A 22808-nucleotide genomic window follows, 5' to 3' on the forward strand; every position below is an offset into this window, starting at 1 on the left:
TCTGAAATTTGTACAGCATGAATTGAATATACCATTGTAAACTTTAAACCAAAAGAATGAAAACTAATAGAAATATTTTGACTTTACTACTGTCAAAAAAGCCAAGATTCAACTTTCAGCTAAGTAGTTGATATTATTTTGGGATTGCTGCGGTGTTCATCATGATAAACTGTATTTACTAAAAGGCCAGACAATCACAGGTACTATTAATGGAAACTTTTTAAATTACATGAATAGATGTGGTACATAATCATTGAAGTAATCTGTCTCTCTTTCTTAACAACACACTTATTCATTCAGTACATGATCTTCATTTTTTGGCAACTATGATGATGTGAGGGACTGGCTGGGGATATGGATTCGTAAAACTTGTGTACCGCTTAATCAGCAGCTAATTGTGAGATCAGCTTTCGGTCGTTGGAGGATGGCTTTTTCTATGAGCGATAAATGAACAGGTGTTCGTGAGAACCCCTGGAAGTTGTTTTTCCTGACACCAGTTAAACTATTTGTTCGCGATTTTTCTATCTATTTTGATTAGGAGGGTTCGTTGGAGTGGAGAGGATGGAGGCTTTAGATTCACTCATTAATGAGACCTTTTTTTTAAGTAACAAACAAAAGATATTTAATAAAATGAAAAAGAAAAATCAAGGTTACAAATATGCTTCCTAACACGCAAGAGAGAGAGAGATTACAATTTCTGTAGGTTATACTACTATCACAGGATTCTTGGGGATCTTGTTTGGAGCTATATCTTCTCGTTAGAAGAATCAAGATATGTCGATGAAAATTCGACCACTTTACCCTCTCTCCTTTACTTCTTCATCTGGGGTCGTTCGACGGCTTGTAGAGAATGGTTTCTTTTTGTGGGAGAAATTTGGTGCACTTGATTATAGGCACAAGCCTTTAGGAGACTCCATGGAATACGTCTTCCTCCTTTGAGAAGTTCTGGCGCACTCCCCAAACAATGGGAAAGAATCTCTACATTTCAAAGTTCTCCTCCAATTAGTGAGTCATATTTTCCCACGTGAACAGGATGAGTGGGAAATTTTAGAGGGGTGACTGTCAATTTGGTGACTAATTTTTTTAATGATAAGGGAAAAAGAAAAAGGGTGTTAAACTTCTGTTTTTGAGGAAGTGTGGTTTAACGGCTTCCTTTTAGTTGTGTGAAAATAAAGCTTTTTCTTTCAAAATTATAAAATATTACTTTCAATATTATTATTTCGTTTGAATTTAATTTAAATAAACAGGGGGGGTATTCAAATTCTCACAATGATATAAAATCACAACATTCATCTGATCTGGTCTCTCAATGACTTCTTCTCTTTTGTCAGATGAAGACCATTACTTTATGGCAGGTGATTAAACAAAGAAGGTTTTTTTTAGATAAAAAAAAGTACTTTTCAACCTAATCAAAAGGAAAAAAAGATTATCAGTTCTGGTACATTGTTAACTAATCAAAAGAATTTCTGCTCCATTTGTCACACACTACTGTGACAAATGAAACATAGGTGGGAGAAATGTATCATTGTAAGTGGATATTATGTAGACACCATGATTTATCAATTTATTATTATTCTCTGTTTCTTGGCCACCAGTTGTATTGCAGGTTTTGATCATTTTATGCATTGGATTCTTCCCAAGAATCTGAGCTGTAGTTAAAATATTGGCGTAGAGTATATGTGGATCCGAGCAGTGTGGCCTTTTGTAGCTCACTGATAGTAATTTTTCCAATCTTCTAAGTTCTGACATAAGTGTTTTGGAACAGCATTGTGTTCTGATGACCACTGGTATCACAACAGCTGGTTTGTGCCATAACCTTTGAATAATCCTTTGTCTTTAGATCTTGGTATTTTGTTAACTTTCTTGTCATCTTTTTTTATTCATCAACTCTAGTCTCTTGATATGTTGATGTCTATGATTCATACTTTTTTTTTTCTCAACCAGTTATATCTAGTGTAGTATGTGCTAGAACTTTCTGTTTGTATTCTGAAGACCTACAAGTTCTTAATTTTTGAGTTTTCTATGACTTTTTCACTGTTATGATTCCACCAGATTTTTTTAGTTGGAACAAGTTAGTTTTGGCAGATATTTCAGTGGATCATTTTATCAACTGTATTATGGTGTTGCTTATAATCAGTTTGTGCAATCAAAGTGAAGTAACTAAGAATATGGTCACAGTTTCTTCTGATTTTTTGCATAATCTGCACTTTGAATCTATTATTGATTTTTCTTTGATTGGACTGCAATTTGAAACAATTGTAGACCTATAAATTCCCACTGTCATCCATCTGTCTGTTTTTCCTTTATCTCAAGAATGGAGTTAGATAGATGAAAGACGAGACCAGATATGAAAACCTTAGGGGCAGGAGGTCCTGATTAATGTGCTTCTTTTGATCAAATCTGCATATCTCATGTATAATGCTTTGGTGCTTAGGAGTGATCATTATTTGAATTAGTACCACAGTAACAACAAGAATGCTGCCAATTACTGATAACAAAAACTCCAGCAATGGCACAGAATAGCTTATGTGACAAAAAAGATACCAGGTGTTTACAAGTGTACTATCAATTAAAAAACAAACATGTACAATTGGCCAATACCACTTCTGTCTGATTCGAATGTGGTATAATTCATGTTTCTGATCAAATTGGTTAATAAATCCCATTAATGTGTTTATAGTCCTTTATTAGTGTGAGCAATGAAATGTAGATATTGTTCTAGAGTTCTTGACTAGACTTTGACATTTGGGGGCTATGCCATTACTTTAATTGGTGCCTAGTGTAATAGATTTATTGTCCTTTCATTTAAACAAAGTGAATCTCCTTTAAGATCTCTAATATGTTGAGCATAGAGTCTGTTTTATTGTTTGTTTTCTCTTAGAGGAGCTTTCTCAATTCAGGCCTTCCGCACAATCCTAATGATAGAAATCACTACTACTTTCATCGGGTCAAAGTTGTACAAATGGAACATTCCATGAAAAACATTGGCTGAATTCAAAAATTAAAACTACAATCCTATTTGCAATGAACTTCATTCACCATTTAAACTTTCAAAAAAAAAAATACATAAACTTAAAAACTCTTGCATACATATTAAATCAAGTGCTATAAACATTCCTTTTGTAAATAAACAAGTTCATTTTAATAAATTACTACCTTGAATTTCATTAGTTTGGAATACATAGCTATGCAAATCTTGCAACCATTTTGCAACACATTGCAGTGAAGTTTGTTTGGAAAGGATTTTTGGAGAATATGCAAGACATGAAAATAAGAAAAACTACAAGAAATTCTAAAAAGAATTTCTTGTTTATCTTATATCACATGTCTTGCATATAAAAGGCAAGTCACCTTTAGCTGTTCATACTAATGTCTGAAAAATAGCAAGAAGAAAGGTAGTTCCAGAATCAATCAGGAAAATTATTATCCAGAAGTATAAAGGAGTCTCTCAATGCAATATCGTGTAGGATGTGCAGATATTTCAGTCCAGAGAATCATAGATTGTTTTCAAGAAAAGGGAAACACTCATCCAGATAAAGCTTTAGGAAGAAAACTACCTCTCAGTTCCAGACAACTATGGTCCTTTCCACATTATATTTCCCAAAATAGGCAAGTTTCCATAGAAGATTTAACAAAGTGGGCAAGGGAATGTTTTAATATCCCATTATCTGAATGGATAGTGTGGCAATAAAGTTGATGATGCAAATAAAGGCTGTACAAATCCAATGGAAAACCTTTTGTAAATGAATTATGCTAGTGCAGGCTAGTGCTTAGGTCAGAACCCATCTGAAGTTGAAAAAATGATGATAGGAAGAAAAACTATGGTAAGATGAATCAACATTTCATGTAAACCATGGGAATGTAGGCAAGAAAATCTTACTAAAGATGAATCCAGCATGGTATTCAAAACAAGTTCAGAAGCTACAGTCTCTAATGATTTGAGATGCATGAGTGCAGAGAGGAAGTTGAAGATTTGCATTTCTGCAATGATGCTTTGAACTCTGAAGTCTGTATTTGAATCCTTCAGAAACATCTAAGTCAGTGTTTCTCAACCCTGTGAATCGTGAAAGTGCATGGTCGCCCCTTCAATAAAATTGTTACGTAGTATAGCCCCCTTCACTTCAAAAACAATTTTGTTGGGTTTATTAGTTTAATTTATTGCAAAGTATATAATTATCAAATAAACATTTATTTACTCAGAACATGTGTTAGATTTTGATATAATTAACAAAATTAAAATTAAGCATTATTCACTGTAAATCCCTACTGCAAGCTTCAAAATTCCAATGCGGAAGGCTGAGGGTAATGCAAAATTCATATTGTATTGAATAGACTAGTCACTAGTATAATGTTATTTGTTTAATTATTGTACAATATAACAAATAAAATATCTACTTATTCTTAATATAATGTTTTACTATATCACCCAGAAAATTGTTTTTTTTTTTGCCACCCAATATGGAAAAATGCCCACATGGGGGCGATATTTCCCCATTGAGAAACAGTGAATGAAAACAAACTTTTTCAGAGATAACCCTGTATTTTCCAGCATGACAATGCTAGGAAAACCAAAACCTGACTACAGTTTAATTGTATATGTGTACTCTCCTGGTTAGCATCAAGCCCAGACCTGTTCTCCTGCAAAAACTGATTTTTGAAAAGAAAGATGACTCAATGCCATCATCACATGTTAGAAAAATTATGTGCATATTTCAATGAAAAGAGAAAAAATTTCTATTCAGTTGCTGTACAAGTTTGTGTCTTCCATGCTTCAATGCCTTATAACTCTTATAAAGTAAAAAGGTGATGCTATTTCATGACGATTACAGAATCTTATTTAACACATTGAACAAAGTTCAAAGAAACATGTTGCAAAGGCTGAACAGATTATAAATTACATATTTTAATAGCTACGTATTATTTTCCCAAAATCCGAGCTTCTGATATGTTTAAATAAGATGACCACTTTGTATGGGATGTCCTGCATTTTAAGTCCATGTCCTGTTTGTTCCACCAGGGATGCCTAAATATCCCACTTTCCACTCAGAATAAAAATTCAAGGGAACAAGCTCAACATTGACCTCATTGCCATCTGACTGTCCATCTATAATATAGCCTACATTTACAGCAGGTTATGCATCATATTAGAAGTGTGTGCTGAAGTTTATTGCCACACCACCACGTAATGAGTTTTATTGGCAGATTTCCAGGAACAGTTTATTTTCATGCTAAGTGAGCAGTCTTTGAATGAGGAATTTGAAACTAAATGTGTGTCCAGAAAACAGTGTGCAGGGACATTTTAAATTTAACACATTGGCAAACTGGCATTCACCAGCGGCCTAAAATTGACATTATATCCCCTGTGATCAAGAAGTATGTGGAATGGTTTTTAATAAAACATCAAATTTGAATTTATTCATCAAAATTTATTTTGTCCCCTTTAAAGTAATTCCCTCCCACTGCAATGCACTTATTCCAATGTTTTTTTTTTCCAATCCTTAAAACATGCTTTAGTTATTTTTGTGAAATTCCTTCATGATTTGAAGGGAATTTTGTTTTATATGGCATCAATCAATCAATTCAAAATGGTTACCACACAGCAGAAATTTTAATTAAGGAAACAGGAAAATGTGCATTGTACCATATGGTTCCACAAGCTCCATATTCATCTGCTAGGTAAATATGGAGCTTGCAGAACCATGTTTGTTGAATTTTTGGCCAAAAATTTGCAAATAAGAGCATTGTGAACCAGGTGCATGGTGCAAAATCTGTGAATTTTCTCACTACAAGCCAGGTTGTTTTCTACAAATTGCTTCATGCAAACAACACAAAATGCTCAAATAATAATCTTTGTTTACAGTTTGGCCAGTTGGAAGGAATTTGTGATGCACAACACCACAACAATTGAAAAAATGGTCAATGTGATCTTGATTTTTTTTTTACTGATTTTGACATGGTCTTTTCAGTCTTGCTTTACCTTTTAAGCACCATTCACTTGATTGTTGAGCTGTTTCATGTCAAAGCTTAGATCCATCTTTCATTAACTGTGATGATACATTTTAAATAACCTCTTACTGGATGATTGGAAATGACAATCTACACTTGAGAACCTTTATAACACAGTAACAGCAAAATACTTTATAACACGTAACGGCATTACCCCTCGGGCAAATGCGCAACGTAAACACATGTTGGAGCTAGTGCATATGTTGTGTTATATATCATTCTTCTGCTTCAATAACAATACATACTTATAAAAATGGGGCGTACCTATAGGCAGCCTTCTCTCAAGTTTTGTGCGAGTCGGTAGTTTGGCAGTTGGAACAAAAGTCATACCTCTATTCCTATCAAACATTCTGGTTTACAAGAGGTATGTTGATGACGTATTTATTTTATGGAAGGCTGAGGCCAATGTCAACAATTTCATAAGCTCCATGAATAACCCATATGGCCTTACCATCAATCTAGATTAGAAGAGTAACACAAGCATTCATTTCCTTGATATCAACATTCCCTGCATTTATCTGCATTTATGGCTGTGAGGAAGTCTACCAGATTTATTTATTTATTCGGATTAAAGAGACATACATTCAAATTACATATATAACAGCTACCACATCTGACATTGAGAAGAACTTGTCACTTTAGTTTATATGATCACTTATCTTTATAATAATTTACATTTTGTTACAAAAATAAACATCTGTGCATTGTACTCTGAATTATTTTAAATTTTTATTAGTGACTGAAAAGCATTACTACTAAGTAACCAAATAGATGCACTATATTTGATTGAATGAAAAATGTAATCATAATGACAAATCATAAAGCACTTTCCATACCTGGGATATTTGTTTTTTATCCTTGTCGTTGATACCATTACCATTTTGGTCCACTTTACAAATTTCAAGTGCTTTGATATCCTCAGTTTGATTACTGATATAAATGTCATTTGTGTTCTCTCACCTGCAGTTTCAGGCACTTCCTGATAGAGCCTATGTAAACTAAGTCTCTCCTGTATATATCACCATGTAGAGGTATCATATGTCAAAACTCTAGAAGTTTAAGGATCCTTCTCATTTCTAAGTAATCTGAAAATGGTGTGGTTTTATTTGTATGTAATGTGGGTACAGTGTTTTGCTATCTGTTTAAATTCAGCATTCATATTGCATTTGTAATATACTATTATTTGATCATCATTCCTTCATTCATTTCTGTTCTCAGTGTTGTCATTTATTTTTCTAGGTTTTATAGTTACTAGCTAACCTCCAGACTAAGCTTTTGTGAAAACTGTGTTCCTGAGCCTTTGTTGCAATATGGGTCAGATCTGCTTTTGTTCTGAATGAATTTTTGCTATTTATCAAGAGTATAAACATTGTAGAGACATCTGCTACAAAACAAAATTGTTGTGGCCAGAGGGTTATTGATATCTGAGATAGTCATAGCAATCAGCTTGGTGTAGCTACTGTTTGAGAAATCACAGCACAGTTGTTTTATACTGGATAACAAAGACAGATGTCAAGAAAAGTACAGTGATGACTCATCACAGTGGATTACAGAAACTGTTGATCCACTGCATTCAGGAGCAGCACGTTCCTGAATGCAGCTCAGATGCACCTCTTTATGAGAATTGTGTACCCAGCACAGGTACAGTACCTCCTCATTGGTTCCATGTTATCTTCACATGCTCCCATGGCCCCTCAGATGCACCTCTTTATGAGAATTGTGTACCCAGCACAGGTACAGTACCTCCTCATTGGTTCCATGTTATCTTCACATGCTCCCATGGCCCCAAAGTTTACCAACCTTATTCCCATCAAACATTTTTTGGGATGAATTAGAGTGAAGTATTCAAACTTGCAGTCTTGCACCATCTTTCTTGGAGGATCTATCAGACAGTATCAAGGACTGCTGCCACCAATATTGAAACACAACCTAAGGCATCATGTGGAGTTGATACAGAGGCAGCATTGCTGTGATCCGAGCAATGGTCCAACAGAATATTAGATGGTTATCTCTAATTCAGTGTTCCTTCAGTGTGCATTTAATATGATATCAAATATGAGTATTTTTTCAGATTAAATAATTTGATTTTTGCAGATTCAAATAAGCAGTGTGTGAATCTTAAAAGATATTTGAAGATTCGTGTACTGTTTTTTTTTTTCTGTCTTTCTGTGCATGTGGAATGTTTTTATCTCACTTCTTTCAATATTTATGAAAAAAAATTATATATCACAATAAAAGGATATATAACAAAAACATTCAAAGAAAACTTAGTGTTAATTTATTAATATTAAAAATAATTGTGAGGATTATTTTCAATTATACAACATAACTATATGCATATTTGATACACAAACACAAAAATAAAAAAACAGTGAAAAATCAATACTGCTAACTTTCAGGGACAGTACCTCAAATTTTTTTTCTGCACATTCTTTTCATATCTGATCTTGCATAGATTAATAGAAATTAAAATATATTTATATATCTTGTTTTTTGATAATAGAATAGTTTTAAAATTTTGTATTTAAGAAAAAAAAAACAAATTGAATGATTGATTTAAAGTTTTTTCATACAGCATTTTCAGTTGGCGCAAATAGATTCAAGTCCATGTACGTTTTCTAAAGCTGAAAGTGAGTATTTTTTATATATAAATATTATAAACTTAACAATAGATTGATTAATATTGGTGCAAATAATAATAATAATCTGGTCATAAATACAATAAACTATAAAAGCACATTTTTAAAGACAAACACTTGCCAGTAATGGTTGTAAGAAATGCCATATTATGCACAAAACTATATAATGCATCACAAGTTGCAAGCTTTTAACACAAACTGACTACTAATATTGACATATCCAAATAGCAGATGTAATACTCAAAAGCTTTCACACAAACTTCTACACACCCAAGAACCATATTACAAATACACATCTTATGCAGTAATAAAATAACACAAAATATATTGTAACCAAGCAACAATGACATAAAAAAAACAATCCATTACAACAGACCAGACATCACATTCATCAACAAACAAAACAAAATCACATACATCATAGACGTAGCTGTTCCAAAAACACAACATAAAAAATACATACACTATAAAAATTAGTAAATACTCAGAACTTGCTATGAAATAAAGTGCCTGTTGAGTATGGATAAAATGAGCGCACACATTTTCTAAATTTTCTTTCAGAATGTGAAGAAAAATAGTTGTAGGAATGTTCAAAGTCTCAGTTTTTTTTTTTTTTTTAGTTGATTTGAAATGGCCACAATGGTCATTTTCTGCCAATTTCTTTGTCATGAAATTGTAAATACCACCTAAAGATAAACCAGTTCAGAGCCTCATTATCATTTGCCTTTTGTGCCAGTTTTAAGATTTTTGTAGCAGAAAGACATGTTTTAAAATAAAATTTAATTACAATTCTCTATTCACTTTTTGAATCCATGATTTGCAGCAACAGAAACACAGTTTACACTAGATGTTATAATTCACAATTTCTGAATATACACTAGTAATACTACAATAGTTGCTGAATACATTTTTACACTATTGTTCTGGTGAAAAAATTATTCCTTAAAACTTACATACTGCACTATGTATATACAATTGAGTTGCAATATGTTGAAACTTTGGTTATGCCAATAGTTTTCTGAAGTCTTGGCTAAGTTTTCATAGATAATAATGTAAATTTATTTTGGTTAACTTAATAGTACTATATAAATTGACACTTTATCTCTCCAGCTATCTATTTTAGTGCTTTTTTACTATGGATAAATTGTCAATCTAACAAATTACAAATCACAGTCTAAATTGACATAACTTTCGTTTTAGACAAAGTCTGTGTTAATTAGTGCTAAACATCAAGTAGTAATAAATCATTTTTTTGTATCTGGATATCATGTAGACAGAGATACCCATTTTGAAAGATTGTGTACATGAAAAATGAAGCAAAATTATTTTTAAAATTTATATAATTATAATAAATTTTTACTAATGCATTTAGCTATTTTTAATTAATAATTTTTTTTAATAATTTATTATTTTCTATATTTAACATATCAGTTTTACAAATAAAACTTAAAATTAAAATCAGAAATTAGAAAAATTTTTGAATTGATGAACCCTATTTCAAAGTATATAATAAGACATTTTATTATATAAAAAGTAATTTTCCTCTTAACTGTAAAATACTACAATAACATGAAGTTGTCTAATTTTTTTCTCTGGTAATTGTCAATAATGTTCTTAGTCCCAAACTTTCATGTGACATCATTTGTACTTAATCATTTTAAATAGAATCACATTTATGTTTAAATATAATTATTATTAATGAAATGATTTGATTTACACTTACAAGGAGAACCCAGGAGGTTGTCATCATCAATTTTGACAAAATTTTATGGATGTGTAGTATTTACTTGTAATTAAACTCTGCTAAAGTCACAGGACCCAATATTCAGGCATTCTCAAGAAAATTTCAATTAGTTTTTCTAAAACTATTAATACCTATGCAAAAGTTCCATTCATGTGTTAATGGTGTGGCATGATTAGTTAAGGCATTATATGAAGAGTGTTACTATACAGGTTTGGATCTTGTGTGCGATAATTTTTTCTTTATTTGTACTTTTATAATTTAATCTTATTGTTATTAACTTTGTTATGTACAATTTTTAAAGTCATTGAAAATTTATTTTTTATTATCATCACTTTATATTTAGAAAATACATATAATATTATAATCACATTTTACATTGTCTGATGTTATGTAGGTTTTTATATTATACATGTCAATATATTTATATTTAATTTCATATGTAAAGATGTTATAATAAGCAACTCAACACCATCCCTACTCTTTGTGGCAAATATATTACCTACTAATAGTATAATGCCTACTAATATATTATATACAGTATATATAATATATTAGTAGGTAGATAGGCCTAATCTAATCAAGAAAGAAAAACTAAATGAAGAAGATTATGCTTTCAGCCTAGACGGTTCAATTTTACCAGAGGTCAGGGTGTTGCTGGAGTTCATCGGATGGCTCCCTTTGATGTAGAAAGGGAAGCTGAACAAAGTTGACAGCTAGGATTCTCTCTTTTCTTTTGCCAGCGATTCCAATGATGGACAGTATAGATAAAACTATTAAGCATGCCAGACAAATTTTTACAGATGTTTTTGCTTATACATACAGTGACCATATTTTGGGGGAAAAATAAAGGACATGTCGAAGAAAATCAAAAAATACCTTATAAAATTCATAAGTTTATAACATTTATTACGAAAATAGTAGCATACAACAATGCATACATTAAAATTTTAAACAATCTAAATTATTACACATACACACATTGTAAAAATTTAAATAACATTAATTTTGATACTTTTCAGTAGAATTAATTTTTTTTATAGCGCCGTTTCACGCTTTAAAGTCATAAAATTCCATACAGTTCATTTGAAAGTTGTAATTGATGGAAATACATGCTTCTAATGTGCTTACTTTTAAATCAGTTTTTTCATTTGTCCACATATTATTCAGCAATGAAAATATTTGTTCAATGGGGGCATTAGATCCAGGGAGACAAAGAAAATTCTACGATTTTTCAAATGTTTTTGAAAACAATTTCTTTTGCTGTAAAATGTTCAAAAATCTCAATCCACCTTTGATGGCAGGGCTGGTTATTCTGTCATCATTCGTCGATCTTTTCGTTTGTGACATATTTTTTTACACATGAAACTTCATCAAATAATTCAACGTCGAGTATATTTACGGACCAATGATTCGAAATAAAGATATAGCTTTCCTCTACTTTCGCCCACAAAGGGATTTCGTATAATGTGACCCATTCAAACACATCTATTTCAATAAAAAACATGTACCAATTATTTAGATAATCTATGCATGTTTGATAAAATGTGTACACAGCATCATTGAATTTTTTGGTTTGTATATTTTCTGATTTTTCTAATGCTAAAACCACTTTTCTAATAACAATAGGAAGAAACCCCTCATTTTTTCTTTCAACTAACTTCAGCTTTAATTAACAAGTGTATCATCCATCAACTAGAGAGTTAAAAAACTATCACAAAAATCCCCATAAGAGTGTCCACCCCCTGGTACTGTCAGTGGGCTGTTTGGTTGGCGACACACTGCACTACTGCGCGCTATGTAGCAATGCAACACTGGTCGTGATGGCGTATACAAAACTAACTTGTTCAATATATTATTAAAAAATAACTTTTTAACTTTGCGTCAACTTTACAAAATAAAGGACAAAATGCCTATTTTAGAAAATAAATAAAGTTAAAGGACAGAACAGTGAAATAAAGGACTGTCCTCTTAAATGAAGGACGTATGGTCACTGTACTTATACAGTACTGTATTTGGTTTGTGAGATATGGATATTCCTATGACATCGATGAGCACTAGTGTGCTGTGGCTATCTCCTTGAAACTGATAAAGAAATAGCCAATTGTAAAGATGTTATTAAAATACACACTCTAATTCACAACCAGTCGAGTCCAACAGTTTTTTGTGGCATTGATAAAATATGCATGGTTTGTGTCTCAAATAATATGCAAAAGAAATATTTTCAAAAATGTTAATGAAGTTTATTTTTGACCTGCTGTTATTAAAACAAAATGTAAAAATTGTGTGAATGAAGTAGCAATGATTAATTGTGTGTGATGCACTGAACCATTATGTTTTAACTGTTTTTTGATAATTACCACTTAAAATGTTGTCATATTCTTGTGAAACAGTAATTATAAGTATATTTTTTGTGGCAAAAACTTTAAATTGTTGAAAAATAATTTTTGAATTTCCTGATATTTTATAAAGAATAATAAATTTTATCTGTCTAAAGCATTAGTTTGAGGACTGTGCCCCTAAATATTGCATGTCAGAATTTCAAACTTTTGAAGTACAGTAGAACGTCGATTATCCGGACTAATTGGGGATGAAGGTAGTCCGGGTAAGGAAAAATTCGGATAATCGAAACGAATATATTAATTTGTCTTTTAATGATAATACAACACATTTTCTTTTCAATGACATATCGGTAATATTAAAAATAAATACTGTATTTAAATTGTGATCAAATTTTCAAGAAACAAATGTTTGTATTGAATTTGGACGACTACTGACCAGCGCTAACAGACTACCTATTGTTTAAAAGGCCCTCTGGTGGCGCAAGAAGACGGATTTTATAAAATAAAAAGCAGTTGAAACTGCATTTTTATGAATAAAAATTTGACAAACTATTTATTGTTTATGACGAGTAAAATTTTTTCATCGCGTTCGCGGCTTTTAAGTAATGCATAAACCTTCGAGGCGCAAGGCCCTTCAGACTGCGAGGCATAGGCGGTGGCCCACGTTGCCCATGCCTTACACCACCCTTGGTCATAGAAATGATGTAATTTGAATATAATTTATTTATAAATACATATGTCAAGTTATATTTTTATTACTACGTAAAATATATTTGAGTTTACGACCACTGTGCTAGGTGGGACGTTGTTGAAACAAAAAAGTTATGCATTCCATCATGTACATAAACAGTGTCGTAATTTGCCAAGTGCAAATCGGCAAATTCGTAAAATTTTTGTTTATTTTGAACAATCCGGATAATCGAGGTTCTACTGTATATGTTATTTAAATATTCAAATTCCAGGCATTCCAAAGATGGAACACTATCAAAACTGAAGCAGAACTCGGTGGAGATTCAAAAACATTTGTTCCCTCAAGTAGACATTGTATCTTACTGGAAACACAAAGATTTTGAAAGGGTCATTTAATAAATTTTAATTTTAATAATTAAAAATAGCATAAGAATTGTATATAACAAATTTAATAACAATAAGATTAAATTATAAATGTATAAGTAATGATCTTTACTTAGCACCCTACTTATCATGCCATGCCATTAACATGCAAATGCATTCTTGAGAAAATCACGATAAAGGCTTTTTTTTAGAACTACTAAGTTCTAGAAAAATTTTAATCATGATTTTCTCAAGAAAGCCTGAATGGTGGGTCCTGTAGCTTTGGTAGAGTTCAAGTAAATACTATACATCTACAAAATTTTGTCAAAATTGTGTTGACAATCTCCTGGGTTCCTCTTGTTAGCTTTGTGTCTTAAAATTTGCATTAGTAAAATTATCTTGAAGTAACTTATTTCAAAGTGTTTTTTAATATAAGCATTAATTTATCATATTAATAATTGAAGTCTGTTAATTATTTATATTAATCTTTTCAGTAAAGTTTCACATAGCTCATCTGTACGAGGTTCAGGTAAGCATCTTAACATTTAATTATTACTTAATCGTGTGATAAACTATAAGTATTTCATATTAAGTTTTGTGAATGGTTTTTTGGTTTAATAAAATTATAGTCTGATGTTAATAAAAAGTTAATTTCAAATTTCTAAAGAAAATTAAAGTTTCAAGAAAGCAAGTGTATTTTAGTTTAATTTTGTTTATGAAGATGTAATATGCTATCAAATCAGAAATTGTTTCAGAACTGTTTTAATAAACTGAACCATACACTATTTTATTAGTTAAAAGATAATGATTTTATAATTGTAATTTGTTATGAATTTTATGTATTTAAGTGTTTTTGTATATTAATCATGCTAATGTATTATGATATAATTTTTAACTATAAGGGAAAATTTAAAGCTGCAAAAGAAGCTTATGAACAATTATTGGAACAAAAAGACTTATCAAAGTGTGTTCGAGCAGAAACTCTGAAGCAGTTAGGTATGAAATAGTTTTTCTGTTCTTGATGATTGAAAAGAAAACTTTTATAAAATAATGCAAAGTCAATTTTTTAATATGACGTTGTCAATAATTATGTTAATATATACAGTCAGACTCCATTAATACAAAGTTGAAGGGATTGATATGAATGGACTTAGATAAATATTTGTCTATAATATTGTAAAAAGTATACTTTCCTTGACGATGATAATGAAATTATGAGTAGTTGTTATCATCTTTGAATTAAAAATTGCTGAAAATTTTTAGTACAGGTAACCCACATATAACACGGCACTTGTATAGCACGGATTCACTCTAACACGGTTCGAGAATTGGGTAAAACCCTCGTATAACATGAAATGTAATAAATTTTCACATACTTAAGTACTAACAGATCACGAAAATTATTATTTTCGTGAACTATTAGTACTTAAATATGTAAATTTTCTTTATCTGCCTTCTGTCGATACATGTGGTCCTTTTCAAAACTTGTTTCAGTGTTTCCAGATCGCGACACTTCTGATTTTGGTGTTGCCAGATGTTTTTCCCTTATTCCATACTTGCTTTATTCTTCATAAGTGCTTAGCACCATATAAGGAAATTTATAAAGATCTTTTAACTAAAAGCAAGCAATCTAAAATAGCATATTTTTTTGCAAAAGGTAGAGCATGGATCTGAAGATAATGCAGAAAAATGCTGAGAGGGTATGGATATCTTGCCAAAAAGAAAACGCCCTCAGTTAATAGTGCTTAGTGATGACGAAGAAAATATTGTTTAATTTATATTAATATGTATCACTTAAGAAAATTTTAAAAAAGATATTCATCTTAATTATGAAAATATAATAGCATGTTTTTTTAATTTTTGGAATCTAACCCCCCTTTTCGTATTAGTTCTTTGTTTCGTATAACATGGATTCGCATAACACTGCAATCTTTTGGAACATAACTCCCATGTTATACGGGGGTTACCTGTACTTTTTAATCAGAAATATTTAACAAATCTTAACTTTTATATCTAACCCCCCTTTTCGTATTAGTTCTTTGTTTCGTATAACATGGATTCGCATAACACTGCAATCTTTTGGAACATAACTCCCATGTTATACGGGGGTTACCTGTACTTTTTAATCAGAAATATTTAACAAATCTTAACTTTTATATATTTGATTAATCTATGTGTTAAGTATTAAATTTCCTATTATAAATTTTTTCATATATATAATTACACTTATTATGTTTATTAATTATAAATGTAAATATTATTTTTTGTTTCTGTTAATCTAGGGTGGATGCATCATACCGTAGAGGCCTTGGGTGATAAACCACAGCGGCAGACTTATGCCCTTCATTGTCTGCAGAAGTCCATTGATGCAGACCCTACTAATGGCCAATCATTATATTTTCTTGGTCGATGCTATGCATGCATTGGAAAAGTTCATGATGCCTTTGGATCTTATAGAAATTCTGTTGATAAAACAGAAGCAAATGCAGATACATGGTGTTCTATAGGGTGAGAATATTTGCATTATAATTTGCTTTTCAAAACAGCTTAGAATGAATTTTGTTTTTAATTACAATAATCTTAGCAAAACCATATAAAATTTATTGAGAATATTTTTGTCTACTATTTAATTAAAGCTTTCTTGGTCTAAATACAACATAGATTTAAGATTTTTCCTTCATTTTAAATGTCCAATTCTATTTATAAATAATAATTAGAATTTTTACAATTTTGTAAAAAAGAAAATATTTTGTAAGTTAGTTAATCTCAACTTGAAATCTGTTAAAACACAGAATAATGCAAACATCAGTTGTTGAGCACCACTATAGAACAATATATTAAATTGAAATTGCTTTTTGTTAATTAATATCCAATAAAATCTTTTAATTTTAGTTGTGTTCAACTCTGATATGCATTGTTGTGCTGTGTATAACTGTTATGACTAAAAGACTTAAATACAGTCGACCCCCGTATAAGATCATTGATTATTCCGTTTTATATGAATTCCATGTTGTACAAGTCACTTAAATTTTACAAATACGTGAGCCGTTCACAGCCCAGTACACGTATTTGTAAAATCTAAGTGACTCGTACAACATGGAATTCATATAAAACGGAATAATCAATGATCTTATACGGGGGTCGACTGTAGCTATTTTTACTAACAAATAATGTTGATATGACATATTTAGTCTGGTTGTTACTGTTCTACTCGTTATTTACTATATTTTGCATTATACAGAAAAAAATGCTTTGGGTATGTTTCTGTATAATGCTTTTGCATTATACAGAAAAATGTCTTGAGTATAGATTATCTGTTTTGTGAAATTATAAGTAAATAGACATCTTAAAAATAAGAATTATGGATAACATAATGTAGTAAAAAGGATTAAATGTGATGGTTCCTTTCTTGCATGTCTATTCTCTACATCTAAATAAATTTATTAAAATGCCATCTGTTACCAAATGAAATCTTTAACTGTAATTATTTTAAGGAATTTATAAAAGCAACTAATAATGAGCATATCAAAAGAAAAATAATTTAGATGACATATTGGTGTAACTTTATTGGTAGCTTGTTTAAAAATTTACAACAGAATGCTTTTTAAATAGAATCAAAATTTATATAATTTTACTTTATAATAGTGAATTAGGTATTCTGTCTTTATAGGATTAGATTAAAGATAAACAGTTACTGGATTAAATCAGGCCACATTATTGCTTCTAATAATTATTAAATACCAAGTAATTTGTCACTAGAGATAGATGTTAGGCACCATCGCTTATTAAATTAATTAATTATAATTAGATTAACATATATTAAATAATTTAGAAAATTCTGGAAGAAAATCAGCCCAAGTGGGACTTGAACCTGTGCAGATACATTGCCAATTATGCTACCTGGACTTTGTTCAATCCTTTGTTTCTAGACATTTAAATTTGATACAATCATACTAGTTACTCGTGGCACTGTCTGGGGATGACTCTGCCATCCACTGCCTATAACACACTATGACACTCAGCCAACTGTTGGTTTAGTAGTAGTAATGTAGCCCAATTTAATTTGGTAATCATCTGGCTTTATATAAACTTCTCAAAATCAGATAATTATACTATGTTTATAGGATTAAATTAATTCACTGTTTTCAGAGACATATTGAAGTTTTTCTCAACAGAATAGCATAATATTAAATTTTATAGATTTGTTTCCTAAGGTGTTTGATTGAATTAGTACTAAATTGATACAAATGATCAAAATAGATAGCAATGTCTTGAGTATAGATTATCTTTTTACAATTCTACCATTGATTATAGTTTATATTTATTCTGTTTTGTTTTTAACTCTGAGAATTCTCATCATATTCTCTATTTGCATATGTATTGTGCAAATAAATCATGGTGATGATGATATCCAATATAATATAGCTTTAAATTTTGTACTTTTATTTTTCTAGTAGAATTTTTTAATACTTATGATTTATTCATTTATCTACATATCAATTATATGTAGGCTGTTTTTTTCCAATCTCCGATGGTCCATAAAACAAAGACAAGTGTAAATAACAAGATGAATTTATTACCAAAAGTTAGGTACAAACATGGTTACTTTTTGACATAATCACCATGAAGATTGAGGCATTTGTCATATCTGTGGACAAGCTTTTCCATCCCATTGTCATAGAATGTTGTTGCCAATGACTTGAGATGAGCCCTAATGTTGTTTTGAAGATTGTCATTAGTCTCAAACCTCTGCCCTCCTAGCCACTTTTCCTGTTCAGGAAAGAGGTGGAAGCCGCTCATCACTAAATCAGAGCTATATGCTGGCTGTTTAAAGGTGGTAAAGACTTCCGCCCAGCTTGGAACTTTTTAATGTGTGAAGACTTCCACCTCTTGAACTGAAAATGTGGCTAGCAGAACAGAGGTTCGATCTTCAAAACAATGTTGTTATGGCCATCTCAATTCACTGGTGGCAACATTCTATGGCAAGGGGATGGAAAAGCTCGTCCACAGATATGACAAATGCCTCAATCTTCATGGTGATTATGTCAAAAAGTAATCATGTTTCTACCTAACTTTTGGTAATAAATTCATTTTGTTATTTACACTTGTCTTTGTTTTATGGACCATCAGAGGTTGAAAAAAAATTGTCCTCGTACATTCTATTAGAAATTTGTTATCCATTATATTTTTTATTAGAATTCATTATATCACAGATCTGCATAGTGTAAAGTATATAATTGACAGTTATTGAATTGATGAGAATCTACTCTAACATATATTTTACATGACATAGTGGATTCCCATTAGTGTAGTCATTTTCAATTTTCTGTTCAGTATATGTCGTAAGTCTTTGCAAGTGACATCAGTGCTTGCTATTCCTGTTGATCTTATAGCCAGTTGAGTTCACAAATGCTTCTAATGAAAATAACTTAATAAACAAATAACCTTCAAATTCTGTCGTATTGATCATTCTGTACATAGCAGTAATAAATCTTTACAAAAATAATTATAACATATAAAAATTACTTATTACAGAAATTACTGTGAATTTATACATAAATTCACAGTAATTTCTGTAATAAGTAATTTTTATATGTTATAATTATTTTTGTAAAGATTTATTACTGCTATGTACAGAATGATCAATATGACAATATGTAGTTTTAAAATTTTTGTGACTAAACATTGTTTTATATATTGATTGATTTCTATTCTCATTAAATATTAGAACATTGATACTTCAAACATTGTTAAACAAATTTAAACTTATTGTAATCAAATATAATAATTTTCTAAACTTTATTCTTGTATATCTTTGTACTTTCAGTGTATTATACCAGCAACAAAATCAACCAATGGATGCATTACAAGCTTATATATGTGCTTTACAATTAGATAAAACTCACACTCCTGCCTGGAATAATCTTGGTATTTTATATGAAAATTGTAATCAACCTCAGGATGCACTCAAATGCTATGTAAATGCAACTAGAGGCAAAGGTAATAATCATTACTTCTTATTTACAAAATATATGTATATTTTTTGAGATATCTTTATATGATCATAGGACCAGTAAATCCAAACTTAACTGCAAGAGTGAAATTTTTACAGAGCCAATTAGGAAATGTACCACCAAGTGGAATTGAAAGGTAAGCTCTGTATAGTTTCTAGATAGAAAAAGAAACTATGATTTATACTATAGTACAGCGATTCCCAACCCTGGGTATGCAATAAGTTTAGGGGTACAGAAAAAGTTAGTTATTATGGCAGAAAAAATAATATGCTATGCTGAGCCTACTATTAATTTAATATTCAACCGCTTTCAGTCTGTTTTTAATAGGCCATCCTCAGGAAACTGTTGTTCTACAATATTAAATTAATAGTAGGCTCAGCAAGTGTTTTGGTGTTTGATTATATTTGTGATATATTATGTATAAAAAATTAATAGTATTAAAAAATTATTAGGTAAAAAATGTTCCTTGCAACAATCACAAACTTTATTATACATTTCAAGATGCCAAAATAGAAATAAAAACTTATGCTGCCGATTGTACAATGCAACAGGTCAATAAATGTTGCGCAGTCTGTCAATAGTAGTGGGGATACCATTATGTATGATTAGTGATTATGCTACACAGACTTTTGATGGTGGGGTATGTTACAGTTATTATCATCATCATCTCAACAATATCCCCATGTGTTGTTTGAAAGAGTATTTGTTTGTTTATAAAAAGTATTCTTTTGTTTATAATATTGTTAGCAAGGAAAAGGGCATAGCTAGTTTCTTCAGATTTTCTCTACAAGCAGTAATTTTTTCATTATTTATTCAGTATTTTTATTAATTTTTTATTGACAAGGTAACACAACGGGCAGTATGATTTTAAAAATCATACTGCCTGTTGTGTTACCATCTTAGAGGTATGAAGGAGTACATGTCAGAAGTTGCAATTTGGCACAGAGTATTAGGTGCCCAAATCATGAGTGCATAAAAAAAAACCAGACTTGTAGGTACTCAGGGACCAAGAACAGAGTCAAAATAAAATTCAAAATGGCGGCTCTCTGTACAAACAGGCAGTGCAAGATTTGCGCATGCGCACCCTTTGGGAAGTTGGAAATGCCACGGGGGTACACTAATGAAATAAGGTTGGGAACCGTTGCTATAGTATATATCATAGATGAACTATAATATTTTACTTAAGTAATGTATTAGTCTAACTTACTCAATATGAAATGAATGGAAGCCATCTACTTGCTAGGAAAGTAAATGCTCCAGTGAAAGAGAATCTGTAGTATTACCAGGAAAATCCAAAATCTCCAACAGTTAAATGTTTTATTAACTGAAGAATCAGAGTTTAATGCTGAATGCTAATGAAACAAAATGGCATACAAAGGGGCTTTTGTAATAAATATTATTGTTAATAAATATTACCATATATTCTGGCATATAAGACGACTTTTTAATCCAGGAAAATCTTCTCAAAAGTCGGGGTTCGTCTAATAGGGCAAATATATCCCAAACTCTATATTTTAACTGTAAAAGTCAGGGGTTGTCTTATACGCTGGAATATACGGTATTTTAAATTACAATAATTTCTTTTGTTTTGCTATGAATTATTTTGTTAAAAATTTATGATATAGATTAAGTATAACTATAAACAGTATATAATGCTAATATTGAATAGTATATATGTTACTGCTAAAGCTCGAAAGTCGTTAATGTGTACATTACCTAGCTAATCTGCAGATTAACTAGGGTGATCCGTTAAAGTTGTGAAAACTGTTCCATTTCTCAAATTACCTAGATAATGTGCAGAGTAGCTAGGTAATCCGCACATTACCCACTAGGCACTTGGTAAAGTGAAAATAAGATCTTTGCCACAAATAAATGTACCACAAATAGGTGTGCTTGTCGCAAAAACCAATTGCTATGAAATTCAAAGTGTCACCAATCTTTAGACTGCACTAATAAGTAAGCACAATTGGATAATGTTACCTATGGTGAGTAAAATGGCGGCTCGTCTCTGATTCCAGCAAAGAGAAGAAAGGAAACAGTGGGGACGCACGTTCAAACCTAACCTAACCTATTCTAATAATTTGGTTGGTAATAATTATGGTAATTTATTAGAATAGGTTAGGTTAGGACAGAACGTGCGTCCCCACTGTTTCCTTTCTTCTCTTTGCTGGAATCAGAGACGAGCCGCCATTTTACTCACCATAGGTAACATTAACTGCACAATTATATCATGCGATCACCAGAAAAAGTATGATAACTTTATTATTTTTCGTCTCCGGTCCAAAAGTAGGGTATCGTTGAAGTCGTCTCGGTCCCCTCAGTTCAGATAGATACTCAGTCCCGAAATTCCATAGGTGGTTATCTATATAATAATTTCCCTAATTGTATTAATATTTTAAATCATTTGATTTTTTGTATGTTTTTTAATTGGTTGATGATTGAGTCTATCAACTAATTTGTCGATTGTTTGATTGTATTAACTTGATTTTAGATATCGAAAATTAAATAAAGAACATTATGTTAATTTAAGCGTACAGAAACGTTGCTGTTGTTTCAGCAAAGATCTTATTTTCACTTTACNCGATCACCCACTGTATTCTTTTACAATCTGTAATATGATCTTTACGGAAAATGTATAGTGTGCATTTTAACTCACAATCGTTGGTAATAGTGATTTTTCACAAGCATTTTTGACTGGTTTAGCTATATTTTCATGATATTCTCATGCTACATGTTATCCATCTAACTGTGTATATAATCATGGATTAAAATGAAGCAAATAATGAGATTGGACTGTTAAAGACAGTCAAGGTTGGAGCCATACATTATATGATAAAATTTCATATTTTATGATTTATTAGTTTGTTATTTGAACATGCATATATATATATATATAACATCTGTGTGACCCAAATGTCTGACCCTCTCCTTGTATGTGTATATATATACATACATACATACAAATGATCAGAAGGGTCGGACATTTGGGTCTCTGATACAAACAAAACTTGGT

General features: G+C 30.9%; 1 protein-coding gene across 1 annotated transcript in view; it reads left to right on the top strand.

Annotated features, from left to right (window-relative positions):
• The first annotated feature begins 8581 nt into the window (after nt 1-8581).
• LOC111629923 (histone demethylase UTY-like) overlaps nt 8582-22808 on the top strand; it is a 54835-nt gene continuing 40608 nt past the window's right edge. Inside the window, exons 1-6 of the mRNA XM_023373875.1 lie at nt 8582-8636; nt 14276-14310; nt 14684-14777; nt 16064-16289; nt 19609-19781; nt 19850-19931. Coding sequence (XP_023229643.1) covers nt 16069-16289; nt 19609-19781; nt 19850-19931 — 476 coding nt within the window. The 5' untranslated portion in view covers nt 8582-8636; nt 14276-14310; nt 14684-14777; nt 16064-16068. The remainder of the gene's footprint in view (nt 8637-14275; nt 14311-14683; nt 14778-16063; nt 16290-19608; nt 19782-19849; nt 19932-22808) is intronic.

The sequence above is a fragment of the Centruroides sculpturatus genome, unplaced genomic scaffold, assembly GCF_000671375.1.
Source record: "Centruroides sculpturatus isolate CEXI.00-Female unplaced genomic scaffold, Cexi_2.0 scaffold529, whole genome shotgun sequence".
Taxonomy (NCBI): domain Eukaryota; kingdom Metazoa; phylum Arthropoda; class Arachnida; order Scorpiones; family Buthidae; genus Centruroides; species Centruroides sculpturatus.